Here is a 12437-nt window from a genome sequence, read left to right on the forward strand (position 1 = left end):
ACCTGGTCAGGTTTACTTAACAGGGGATTTATCCGGGTCCGGCAACCATGTAATAATTAAAAATATGTAAAATGAAAATGGTACAGAACTAAGATGCTGAACGCCAAAGAGATGACCTGAATTAATTGGTAATCTGTATGCTGCAGTAAGAGGTGGGGTACTTGCTTTAGGGCCTCCGATTTATGAACCTGGCAGACTCAGAACGGACTTCAGCTTTACTCGCTGTAGGATTGATGAAAAGGAAATTGCAGATTCTTCTCCATCTTCATTTTCCATAAAATCTACAATTCTACTTCTAAACTAGATTATGGTTTCAAAAATCTCCTTTCACAACCATGGTTAGGGACAACTGTACATCACATCTTTGCAAATGAAAGAGGCAGCATTTGTAAACTCAAACATTATATTTGCTACCTTTTTGGTTTGTTAAATATACTGTTGAAAACATTTGGTTATACCTATCGATCATGTGAGACATTTTTGGATGTCTGGTGCACACTTCCTATGTAAGTCTTAATTAGCCCTTCTAGGACTATGAAATAATTAGTGTCCTATGTTCTAGAGGTGAGCCGATTGGGAGGGTTACAGTAGTGTAGCTAAAGAAAACTGAACAGATGCAATCTACAAAAATGCTATGTTGTCAGCCCACAACAGGACTTAACAGCTATATGCATTTCTTGCAGATCAAATGGTATTTATCTGAAACATGGGGCAAATGTGCATGTATTGCAAGGATGTACTGCATATGTCGGGGGTTTTTTAGGGTTTTTTCGCCCTGGCAATTTAACAGCCAAGTCCATAATTTTGGTGACTGTAATGTGCTTTCCCCCCCCCCTCCCCTACATGTTTGTTTACATTTTTTTTTTTTTTTTGCATATTACATGTGGTTAAATACGGCAGGAGCGTCACATGATCATGCATAAAAGAACCCACACTGGAGAGAAACCTTATGCTTGCAGTCATTGTGATAAAACATTCCGCCAGAAACAGCTCCTGGACATGCACTTCAAAAGATACCATGACCCCAGCTTTGTTCCTGCTGCATTTGTATGTTCTAAGTGTGGTAAAACATTTACACGTAGGGTAAGTTTGGCAGTTTCTTTGTTTCTTTCCCATCAGTTTTTAATCTTTTTAATTTTTTTTAAATCTTATTCAGCTAGGTGTAATCTATGCGTCTTTACCAAATGGGTTTATTTTTATACGTTAAATGACTGAAAAAAAACGTTATGTGAAAACATTGACTTAACAATCACCAACCTTTGTACACCTGTAGAGAAATTAAGGTATTTAATAAAAGGCTAGGTCTGTTCTATTTAGCTATAGTTTGGGTTTTAAATAGATAAATGTGTATGTATAGTATACTCATTTGAAAATATGGCTTTTTAGTATGAGATTGAATCTATAATCTGTACTTTAATGAATAAGATAATCAGTCTTAGTTTTTTTTTCATATTCCCTTATATTTTTCTCCCCATTCACATGCAGGCTAGGCTGTGCAGAAACCGTGAAATGAGGATAGGACAGACTATAACCTTGACTAGTGCTTGAGCTGTTGCAGTAGAACATATATAATTTTTTTTTTCCTCCCAACATTAGTTGGTGGATACATGACTTTATTCTTGTGAAAAACTACCACCTCAAAAGGGGTGTGGACACTTTGCAAATCAACAGGGCATGGCCCCATCTATTTTTAGCTTTGGTGATCTTGGTTGTCTGTCTCTGTAGTGGTCCCACCAGGTATTAACAACATCATCAGACTTGTAATCACATGTCTAGCATTGAAGACTTGCTGCAGTGGTGAATTAGACTGTTTACAGACTACTGTGTTAGGTGTGGGAATAGTCTTTCCTTCTATGAGTAAAGTGGCCTGCACTTTGCAAGCAGAGAAGTAGTACACAGTTGAAAAGACCCCCTGGTGTAGCACTTGAGGAATGGTGTTGAGTGCAGGTGTCCAGCATTTAATCCTTTTTGCTGCCGTGGTCAGCAACACAATCTTGCAAACAACAGATTTGTCTGTGAGGTTTTCATTTTTTTACAGTTGTTCTTTTTATTTAATTGAGGTGATTCCGATAGTAAAGCCGCTCAGTAAATCAATAGCTTTGGGGACCATACCCAGGCCTCACTGGATAGAAGACACAGGGCTGGCCTTTAATGTCGCTTTGGGCACTGGATACTGCGTTGGCCGCCCACCTTGGTAGATGGTGCAGTGTTTTGAGTTAGCCTCAGGGATAAAATACTAGGGCAGTGGCATATCCAAAGTGAATAAAGCTAAGGGTCCACTCACGCTAGGAACACAGGGAGCAGGCTGACTCATCACTACCAGAAGACACCTGAGATCATTGTGGGAATGCTCATTGACCTCTAGATTTTCTATGCGAGTAGCCCTTTGGGGCCCCTCACTATGATGAACACTAAATACAAAGGAACAAGGGGTAAAGAGATGCCCAGCTCCACTGCTACCAGAGAGGAGATATCTTCAGCGCTTGTGTTGCAGAAACTATGGGGCGCTTTTGGTGTTCATTATCCAAGGTGTGTGTTTCTAGCCATTGATCCACCTCTAGAAGATTGTCTTAGGAGCACCAGTATGGGTACCCTTAATAACAGAAGCCTGCTAAGACGTTCCTGATACTTCCTGGTAGAGGAAGTGCTCTACAGATTGCCAGCATCCTGAGAAAGTATTTGCACTTCCGAAGCATTTTGTATTGCAGTATCCATTAAAGGACACATTCTTTAAAATGTAGATGTCCCACAGGTCGATTGTGCCATTTCATGCCTTAAGAAGTCCCTGACCCTACCAGTTGAGGATGTTTTGGCCTTTCAGTTCAAGGTCGATAAGTGCCCTGAGGTTTGTTAAAGGACATTTCCACCTTTTTATAAGTGATTTCAGTTTTTGGTAATGTAGAGGTGCAGGGGGGGTGTACATGTGTGTGCATTCTCAGGAGTCACATGGCTGTTTTTCATACTTTATTTGATAGATTATTTTACAGGCCAGAGACCTAGAAATACAAAATTCCCTCCAAGATCTTCAATCAGTCTCTGAGGGTAGGGTTGTTATCTCTAAACTGCAATCAGCTAATCCCCCCCCCCTCCTCTCTGCTCTGAAGAGAGAGCAGAGATGAGTCATAGCTCTGTGTGTGTCTGTGTGAGGGAGATCTCCTGTCAGTGTGTGATGAAGAATCTCCTGCACTTGTCCTCTGTGTGTGTGTGTGTGTGTGTGTGTGTGTGTGTGTGTGTGTGTCTCTCTCAGATCTCCCCCTTATCCTGGGTCACATTTACTCTCTGCTACCCCAAGTCCAGGTTCCCCCATGTCCCCCCTCCCCCCACCATTCTTCTCATTTACAGATATGACCGAACAGATAAAAAGACATTGGGGGGAATTGATCGAATCTGGAGCCGTTGCCCATGGCAACCAATCAGCTTCTCTCTTCAGTTTGCTCAGGTAAGATTTGAAAATGAGAGAGAGAAGCTGATTGGTTGCCGTGCAAATCTGCTCCAGTTTTAATAGATCCTCCCCACTGTGCGGGGTCACCGGAGATTGTTAGGTGTCATCAGGGATGTGCGGGGTCACCGTGGATTATTTTCTGCCACTTTCCCCACAATGCTTTGCTTCTCTCGTGAACAGTGGTACCTCCCCCGTGGCAGTGCAGAGTGACCGGGAGATGTGACTACAGTTGGAGGAAGAAATCTGTTCTATGTTGTCTCCAGTAATCGCTCAGAACAAAGTATAATGGATTTCTTTAGCAACATCCTCGGTGACCTCGCACATCCCCGGTTACATCAAACTCCGTGGTGGCCCTGCACATCCTCCTCACCCTGCACATCTCCGGTGACACCACACAGTGGGGGGGATTAATTGAAACTGGAGCAAGCAAAATCTTGAGCAGATTTGCATGGCAAATCAGCTTTTCGCTCTCATTTTCAAATCTTACCTGAGCAAACAAGAGAGAAGCCGATTGGTTGCCATGGGCAACGGCTCCAGATTCTGTTTGCTCCAGTTCTGATCAATTCCCCCAATGTCTTTTTTATCTGTTCTAACTGTCATATCTGTAAGTGAGAAGAATGGTGATGGGGAGGGGATAGGGGACATTAAGGAACCTGGACTTGGGGCAGCAGAGAGTAAATGTGACCCGGGAGAGATCCGAGAGAGACAGAGCACAGAGAGGAGTCTACAGAACAGGACAAGTGCAGGATATCTCCTCGCACAGACACACACAGAGCTATGACTCATAGCTGATTGCAGTTTAGAGATAACAACCCCACCCTCTGAGAGAGACTGAAGATCTTGTGGAGGGACTTTTGAATTTCTAGGTCTGTGGCCTGTAAAAGAATCTATAAAATAAAGTATGAAAAACAGCCCTGTGACTCCTGAGAATGCACACATGTACATCCCCCCTGCACCTCCCCGTTACCACCAAAAACTCAACATCACTTACAAAGGTGGAAATGTCCTTTTTAAGGCTTTATTGGGCCTATCCTGCATGTGGCAGTAGCCTCTGTGGAGATGGGTCAGACCATGGAAAACTAAATTAAGAGCTGCATGGCCTGTGATTCTGTTTCCATCTCAACGAACCCCACGCTCCTGTTTGCATTTGAAATTTTTCTGTCAACTTTCCAGACTGAGACTTCTGTCAGTCCTTATATGTAGATTTTTATGGCTGATGTACTTGTCAGCGGAACCAGCTTCTAAGAAGCGCCCTAAGAGTATTCCCTTCACGGAAGACTGTCTCACTGGAGAAGACTTGGACACCTTCATGAAGAAAATTACTGGTGGAAAGAGCATGCTCTTGACCAGAAAGCGGAAACCTAAGGTTCCCTGCAGTAAGTCTCTCAATGGTGAAGAGATTCCTCCAGGCTTCCAACTCCAAGGCATAACCTGGCTCCCAATACAGACACAAAGCCAGAACCTTTAAACTAAACCTTGAACCAAGTTCTTTTCTAGTGGAAGAGGACTCCAGTGGCAACCTGTGAAGCTCTGGTGAACTCCATGCCCAAGAGGGTTAAGGCAGTGCTGGAAAATAATGGTGGCCACACAAAATATTGACACTGGACCCAATTTGGACATTTTCACTTAGGGGTGTACTCACTTTTGTTGCCAGCGGTTTAGATATTAATGGCTGTATGAGTTATTTTGAGGGGACAGCAAATGTACACTGACGGCAAGCTGTACACTCACTACTTTACATTGTAGCAAAGTGTAATTTCTTCTGTGTCTTCACATGAAATGATATAATAACATATTTTTATTATATGATATACATTTTAACAAAAATGTGAGGGGTGTACTCCTGTGTGAGACCACTGAGCAACAGGCCAGGTCTGTTTTTCTTTAGCCCAGGTAAGACGCTTCTAACGTTTGTTCTTCAGGAGTGGCTTGACGAGGAATACGACATTTGAAGCCCATGTACAGGATCAGTCTGTGTGTGGTGACTCTTGATGCACTGACTCCATCCTCAGTCCACTCCTTGTGAAAGTCCCCAACACTTTTGAATGGCCTTTTCCTGACAATCCTCCCCAGTCTGCGGCCATCCCTGCTGCTTGTGCACCTTTTTTTTTCTTCCACACTTTTCCCTTCCACATAACTTTCTATTAATGTGCTTTGATACAGCACTTTGGGAACATCCAACTTCTTTTGCAATTACCTTTTGAGGTAATTGCAGGTCAGCAGTCTTTCCCATGATTGTGATTCCTACTGAACCAGACAGAGACCATTTAAAGGCTAAGGAACCATTTGCAAGTGTTATGGCTTAATTGGCTAAATAGAGTGGGACACTTTGAGCCTAGAATATTGCACCTTTTCACAATATTCTAATTTTCTGAGATTGTGGATTTGGGGTTTTCATGAGCTGTAAGCCATAATCATCACAATTATGACAAATCATGGCTTGAACTATCTTGCTTTGCATGTAATGAGTCTATCTCGTATATTAGTTTCACCTCTTTAAGTTGCATTAGTGAAATAAACTTTTGCACGATATTCTAATTATTCGAGTTTCACCTGTAGAATACATACACACACATATTCACCCCACTAACAACTTTCTCTTGCTTTAAGTGGTAAACTCTGTGGTGTTGATTGGTATTGCTTCTGACCTGAAGAAGAGATATATGTTAGAAGAAATATAATATGCATACACACACGCACACTTCTATAATATATATATTGGGTGTGTATTGGATGCTCAGATACCAAGTATCATACTCTGTACATGTACAGATAGTTTTCCAGCTCCGAGACTAGACTGGAGAAAAATTCGTAAAGTTAGGAGACGGCTGTCATTTTTAAAATCCAAAACTTCCCATCGCACTCCTGACCGGAAAGAAATTCCCCACACACATGGCGGATGCGGCAGTGACAGTAGACGCCTCCACAGGTAACAATGAACAGAGGGTAAGTCACTCGCACTCCAATATAGCTTCCAGTCAATCTATTTATTGACTGGTGCAGCATTTCCATACAACGTTTCGAAAACCAAGGAGGTCCCTTCATCCGGCAAATAGAACGTGAAACTGATTGACTGGAAGCTATATTGGAGTGTGAGTGACTTATCCATCTGTTCATTGTTGGCTGTCATTTTTAAGGAGCATACGGAGCTCCTGGGATTTGTGCATCCCTGTTTTAAATGTTTTATTTTTATTTATAAATGTATAGAAGGGATGCACTGATACCATTTTTACAAGTACTGATACTTGTCCAAGTACTCACATACGAGTACTTATACATTTTTGTTTATTGTCATGTGACTGTTTTTCTCAAACAATACAGACTGATGATTTCAGGACAGTGGTGGAGTGCCAGGTCCCATCTGCAACCCTGGTAGTTCTCTGTGTGTGTGTGTGTGTGTGTGTGTGTGTGTGTATACATTTTATTTATGTTTTGTTTTTTACACCCAAATTCTCTCACTTGTGATCAACTTTGGTTAAGAATTTTTCTTCAGCAGTTTACGATTTTTCTTTTTAGAATACAATGTCAAGACATGCTGATAATTGCACTGGTCCTGATGGTACAGAAGGTGAAAATGGAGGAGATGGGGAGGTGATACACAAAAAAGGAAAACGTGGAAGAAAAAGAAAAATGCGTTCCAAGAAAGAAGGTTCAACTGATAGTGGTAAGAGTCAAACCATGGTTTTGAAACACATCTGTTTATGCATTGTAATGTTGTTTACACTTGTAGCTATTATTATACAGGATTTATATAGCGCCAACAATTTGCGCAGTGCTTTACAATATGGAGAAGACAGGACAGTTACAATACAATTTACAACACAGTACAATAGGGTTAGGAGGGCCCTGCTCGTGAGAGCTTACAATCTAGTAGGGAGGACAAGTGATACAAAAGGTGTTAATTGTTCAGATTGAGTTATTGGAAGAAGTAAAAGGGCAGTTATGTTGAGATGAGATGGGCTTTCATGAAGAGATGGGTTTTTAAGGATCGCCTAAAGGTGGACGGCGTAGGAGATAGGCGGACAGATTGGGGTAAGGAGTTCCAGAGGATGGGGACACTCTGGAGAAGTCCTGGAGGCAAGCATGGGAGGAGGTAATTGGAGAGCAGGAAGTCTTGAGAGGACTGTTTGGATGATATTTTGAGATTAAGTGATGTGGGTTGGGGCGGAGTTTTAGATGGCTTTGTATGTTGTATTTTTTATTTTATTCATTGGGCAATTGGGAGCCAGTGGAGGGATTGGCAGAGAGGGGCGGCAGACACTAAATGGTTGGTAAGGTGGAGGTAGAGGGTTTGTTGTAGTCGAGGTGAGAGATTCTAAGTGAGTGAATTAGAAGCTTTGTGCTTTCGTTTGTTCAAAAGGGGCGTATTTTTGAAGTGTTACGGAGGTTGAGTCGTCAAGATTTCAATAGTGATTGGATGTGGGGCTGAAAGGAGAGCTCACGGTCGAGGATTACACAGAGTACCCTGGCTTGATGGGAGGGGTTGACCGTAGTGCTGTTGATTGTGATGGGTAGTTGGGGGAGGGAACACGGAGAAGTGCAAATATTATAAGCTCAGTTTTTGACCGATTGAGTTTGAGGTAGTGGTGTGACATCCATGCTGAGATGTCAGACAGAGGGGGTGAACTGAGGAGTGGAGCGATAGATTTGGGTGTCGTCAGCATAAAGTATGGTATTGGAAGCCATGGGAGGCAATTGACCCAGGGAAGAAGTGCAGATAGAGAATAGAAGGGGCCCAAAGGACACGCCCTTGAGGGACCCCCATGGAAAGGAAGAGGTAGGTGTAGAATTGTAGGCGACACTGACGCTTAGATGCGTTGGAGGTGAACCACGAGAAAGCAGAGTGTTGCAGGCCAAGGGATTGGAGTTTATTAAGAAGCAGGTGTTCAACTGTGTCAAAGGCAGCAGAAAGGTCTGCAAGTATCCAAGTATGAGTATAGAGTAGTGGCCATTGGTTTTAGCAGTTAGTAGATCGTTAGTAAGTTTTAGAAGGGCAGTTTCTGTGTAGTGTTGCGGACGAAAGCCAGATTGAAACAGGTCAAGGAGATTAACGGCAAGGTGGCTGCTCGGACGATTGTAGACCAGCCGTTCAAGAGGTTTGAAGGTAAATGGGAGCAGGGAGATGGGTCTCAAGTTGTTCAGAGTGGTGGGCTTTTTTTTTTCTAATATGGGGGTCACCAGTGCTTGTTTTAGAGGGGTAGGGACGACACCATTAGAAAGGGAGAGATTGAAGATGTGAGTAGGAGAGTGTAAGAAAGAGCAAGAGGGTGACTGGAGTAGTTGTTAGAAGATGAGGTCCAGGGGGCAGGTGTTTAGTTGTGTGCTAGACAAAAGAGTAGTGACTTTGTCGGTGGTAACTGGATCGAATGAAGAGAGTAGCGAGTGTGGTGGCAGACCTGGTGTGTTTTGGAGTGGGAGAGGTATGGACAGTGGGGATCTTATTGTGAATTGCATCAATCTTTTCTCTGAAGTGATTGGCAATTTCCTGGGCAGTCAGTGAGTTGGTAGGAGGAGGCGGTGGGGGGTGAAGTAGGGAGTTAAAATACGAAAATAGCTGACGAGGACTAGATGAGAGGGTGTTAATGTGTGCTAAAGTAGGTCTGTTTGGCTGTGTGGAGGCAGGTACTGTATTTTTGGAGGGCAGATTTATATAGGGTGAAATCTTGCAGGTATTTGGATTTACACGCAACGGGAGTGCACGGCTATGTCTTGAGTCTACTAGTGTCATCTGTCTGCCAAGGATGTAGTGGATGGGGCCGGAGTGTGTAAGTGGTGAGAGGGGCAAGTGTCCATACAGGATGAGACTGAGTTATTGTAGCGAGAAGTGGCAAGGTCAGGGCAGGAAAGGGTTGTGATTTAGTCATAAAGGTAGTCTGTTGCAGAGTAAAGAAGAGAGAGGTAAAGTGGCAAAGGTTCCTACAGGTGGCGGTTTGCTGGTTGGTATGGTGGGGGGTGGATGAGAGGCAGTGTGAATCTGATGAGGTTGTGATCATAGAGTGTAAAAGGGGTGTTGGTGAGATTGGAAGGTATGCAGAGGTGAGAGAATATGAGATCCAAGGGTGTTGCCATCAGAGTGAGTAGAAGTGCCTGATTTGGATATTTTATATACACTGCCTGCGCATATTAATCCGCTGCGCTTAAAAGCACGCTGCATTCAGTTCTTTCTGTATAAGGGGTGAAGTACTTTAGCACCAGAGAGAGTCAGGCACGATGCTGGTTCAAGCTGGAGTCAGTGTAAAAAATGGCAGAACCGACCACCAGCTCCTTCATTTATTAAGGTCAAAGGATGACGCCCTGTGGGAGACGGCTTTACAACATTAGCCAGTTAGCCCAACAACTGCAGGTACACATCAAAAGGGAAGGGGACTACACCAAGATGGCTGAACAGTGAAATGCACACACCTCATCCCTGTAACAAGGAAGGATGAGTCATGTCCATTGTCCCGACCGGCCATGTGGTTGCCCATCCCCCATCTTCATCAGCATGTACCCTATTCAATACTGCTCAGAGTGACCAGTATCTAGTAAGATCATTCTACTTGTTCTTACAGGTCTGAGACTATCTGAAGAGACATTGCTAATGCGGTTATCTATATACGGTACCAGTATACAGACAAGGCAGATTATGTTGTCTTATAAAAGCAGATATGTATCCAAAAGGGATAGTGCAGTCCGCAATAGAGGTATAATACGCATCTCGTTATACAGACTTCGCTTTGCTAATGTGTACATACGTTTGAAGGCAAGGAGCCCAGCGCATTGCACTTAGTACTCACAAACCGCCAAATGCCTCCACACACTGCGAACTTGTCTATGGTGTCATGGACATGAAGGATTCAGTTGCCACTGTATCATGAGACTGCAGTACCTCTCCAATTTAAAGCCTCTGGTGTGGGTTAAATCTCGGATGTTCTGCTTAAGCCAGCAAAAGGCTTGCTAGTCTTGAACCCCATATCTGTTTAAAGGTTACAGTTTAGTATATTATAAAGTTATTTGACAGGACAAAGTTGAAGAAACCTGGGTAACAATGTTAACCGCTAATATTTTTTATATATATATATATATATATAGAAGACAATGCTGATCCGGACCTTGATGATGAGGAGGAAGACGATGAGGAAGAGGAGGAGCTGCCAGTTGAAATAGAAGGTGAACATGAAGCAGAGCATTCACTTACTCCAATGCCTCCACCTGCAAAAAAACGTAGAGGAAGACCACCTGGAAAAGCAAGTCAACACAAACAAAGTAAGTTCTTCCTTTTAATTAGTGATACTTTACATCTCGGATGTACATTGTAAACTTTTGCACCAAGCCTTTGCAGGGTTTACATTGGTGTTTGGAACCTCCATGCAAGAATTGTGCAGAGGGTCAAGCCAACATCTGAAGTCTGTTACATAAATCCGTGAGGAAAAGTGGTGGGATTGTTTTTGTTAAAATGTGAAACTACATTGGTTATCATGCCGGTTTAGGTTAAAGTATAACTGCCATTTTGTTTCATTTTGCAGAGTAGGAAGTACTTTAAGTCCCTGGTTTCAGTTTTTTTGTGTGTTTTTTTTTTTTTTTTTTTTTTTTTGCTGTCTGTTGTCCCACTGAGGATATTTCCTTTTACTTCTGTCATTTAGCCACAACAAGAAAAGGACATCTCTCCAAATTAAGGGAAATCCTTTTTTAGACAGTTGTCACAAAAAGATACCGCCATTGGCAGGTTTCTCTTTATATTGTTGTTCGTGTGACAAGTGAAAATTTTGGAATTGTCAACAATTTTCTTTTCTTATGACAGTGGTCACCTGGACAAATCAAGAGGGTGAATCCCAGCATCCCAATCAGGGTTCACAGTCCGTAATAAAAACCTGATGATTAAAACACTCAAAAGATTGCACCGCTTCTCCATAGCACACAAGCAGTGGCCATGCAGGTGCTCACCTGCTGGAGCTCATCCTAACGCCCACTTTAGCTGCTGTAAAAAAAAAAAAACTTCTGACCGCACTCCATTTGTCGCTTGAAACTTCTTTTATTAAAAATCACACCGCTACACAGTCACGCTTTAGGTACTCCCCTCTAATTAGTTTCACCCAATCTTGGGCTTAATTGTAGTTAACTCTACGATTAAGCCCAGGATTGGGTGAAACTAATTAGAGGTTCGGGACTTTGCAGCAGTGTGGTTTTTTTTTTTAAATGAAGTTTCCAGCAACATAGAGTGCAGCCGGATGTTTTATTGTTTTGACTGCAAAAACCTGATCGTTTCAAACCTTTCCTATTCTGATGCAACAAAAGTTTTGGTTTTAGACACACAATTGAAGTGGAGGATCAATCAACAGGGGATATCGAAAACATCATAGTTCAAGTGAAAAAGGAGTCTGATATGGAGGCAGTTGGTGTGATAGAGGGTCCTCCACCTCCTCCCACAGTAGAAGCTCCAAACGGCGACCTTACTCCAGAAATGATTTTGAGCATGATGGATCGGTGATAATGGATAGTTTCACAGCTATTCTGATTTAAACCGATCAGGGCTGTGTTTAAATGTGTCGTTTCTATTTTATGGGGATTATTTTTCCATTTTTGTTGCTTCATCTTAATTTTAAAAATTCTTTTACCATGCCTATAGAGTGGTGGTGGGGGCACACTCATTGAGTGACCAAAAAAAGGAAACCATGGACATTTTGTGGGTTGTTTGAAAAATCACTAAGCTACAAAGGACTCCCCTCCTAAGTCACTGTTGTCTATTACAGCTCAGCAGTGACATGTAAAGCCCCCTCCACCTTTTGAAGGCTGCACATAAACATTTTAGCCAATCTTTTCTATTTTAAATGGTAAACTATAAGCTTTAGGCACATAGACTTCAATTAAGTTATACAAGTTGCCTACTACTTTGCTTAAATTGTAAAATTGTCATTGTATTAGAAAACATTGATTTGTACTGAAACTTTTCCCATGCAAGTTAGTTTGTAGTAAAACATTGCCCTCACTGTTCCCCTACAAAAACAAAAGATGGAAA

The 12437-nt window shown here is 42.4% G+C and overlaps 1 protein-coding gene across 1 annotated transcript in view; it reads left to right on the top strand.

The window, feature by feature from the left end:
* Positions 1 to 12020, top strand: part of LOC108801929 (transcriptional repressor CTCF-like) — a gene marked incomplete at its 5' end in the record, with an annotated part of 48113 nt that extends 36093 nt beyond the window's left edge. The window contains 5 exons of the mRNA XM_018573836.1: positions 901 to 1083; positions 6959 to 7106; positions 10514 to 10687; positions 11591 to 11600; positions 11735 to 12020. Of these exons, the coding sequence (XP_018429338.1) occupies positions 901 to 1083; positions 6959 to 7106; positions 10514 to 10687; positions 11591 to 11600; positions 11735 to 11909 (690 nt within the window). The remainder of the gene's footprint in view (positions 1 to 900; positions 1084 to 6958; positions 7107 to 10513; positions 10688 to 11590; positions 11601 to 11734) is intronic.
* Between the last annotated feature and the right edge of the window lie 417 nt (positions 12021 to 12437).

The sequence above is a fragment of the Nanorana parkeri genome, unplaced genomic scaffold, assembly GCF_000935625.1.
Source record: "Nanorana parkeri isolate BGI_ZX_2015 unplaced genomic scaffold, ASM93562v1 scaffold2563, whole genome shotgun sequence".
Taxonomy (NCBI): domain Eukaryota; kingdom Metazoa; phylum Chordata; class Amphibia; order Anura; family Dicroglossidae; genus Nanorana; species Nanorana parkeri.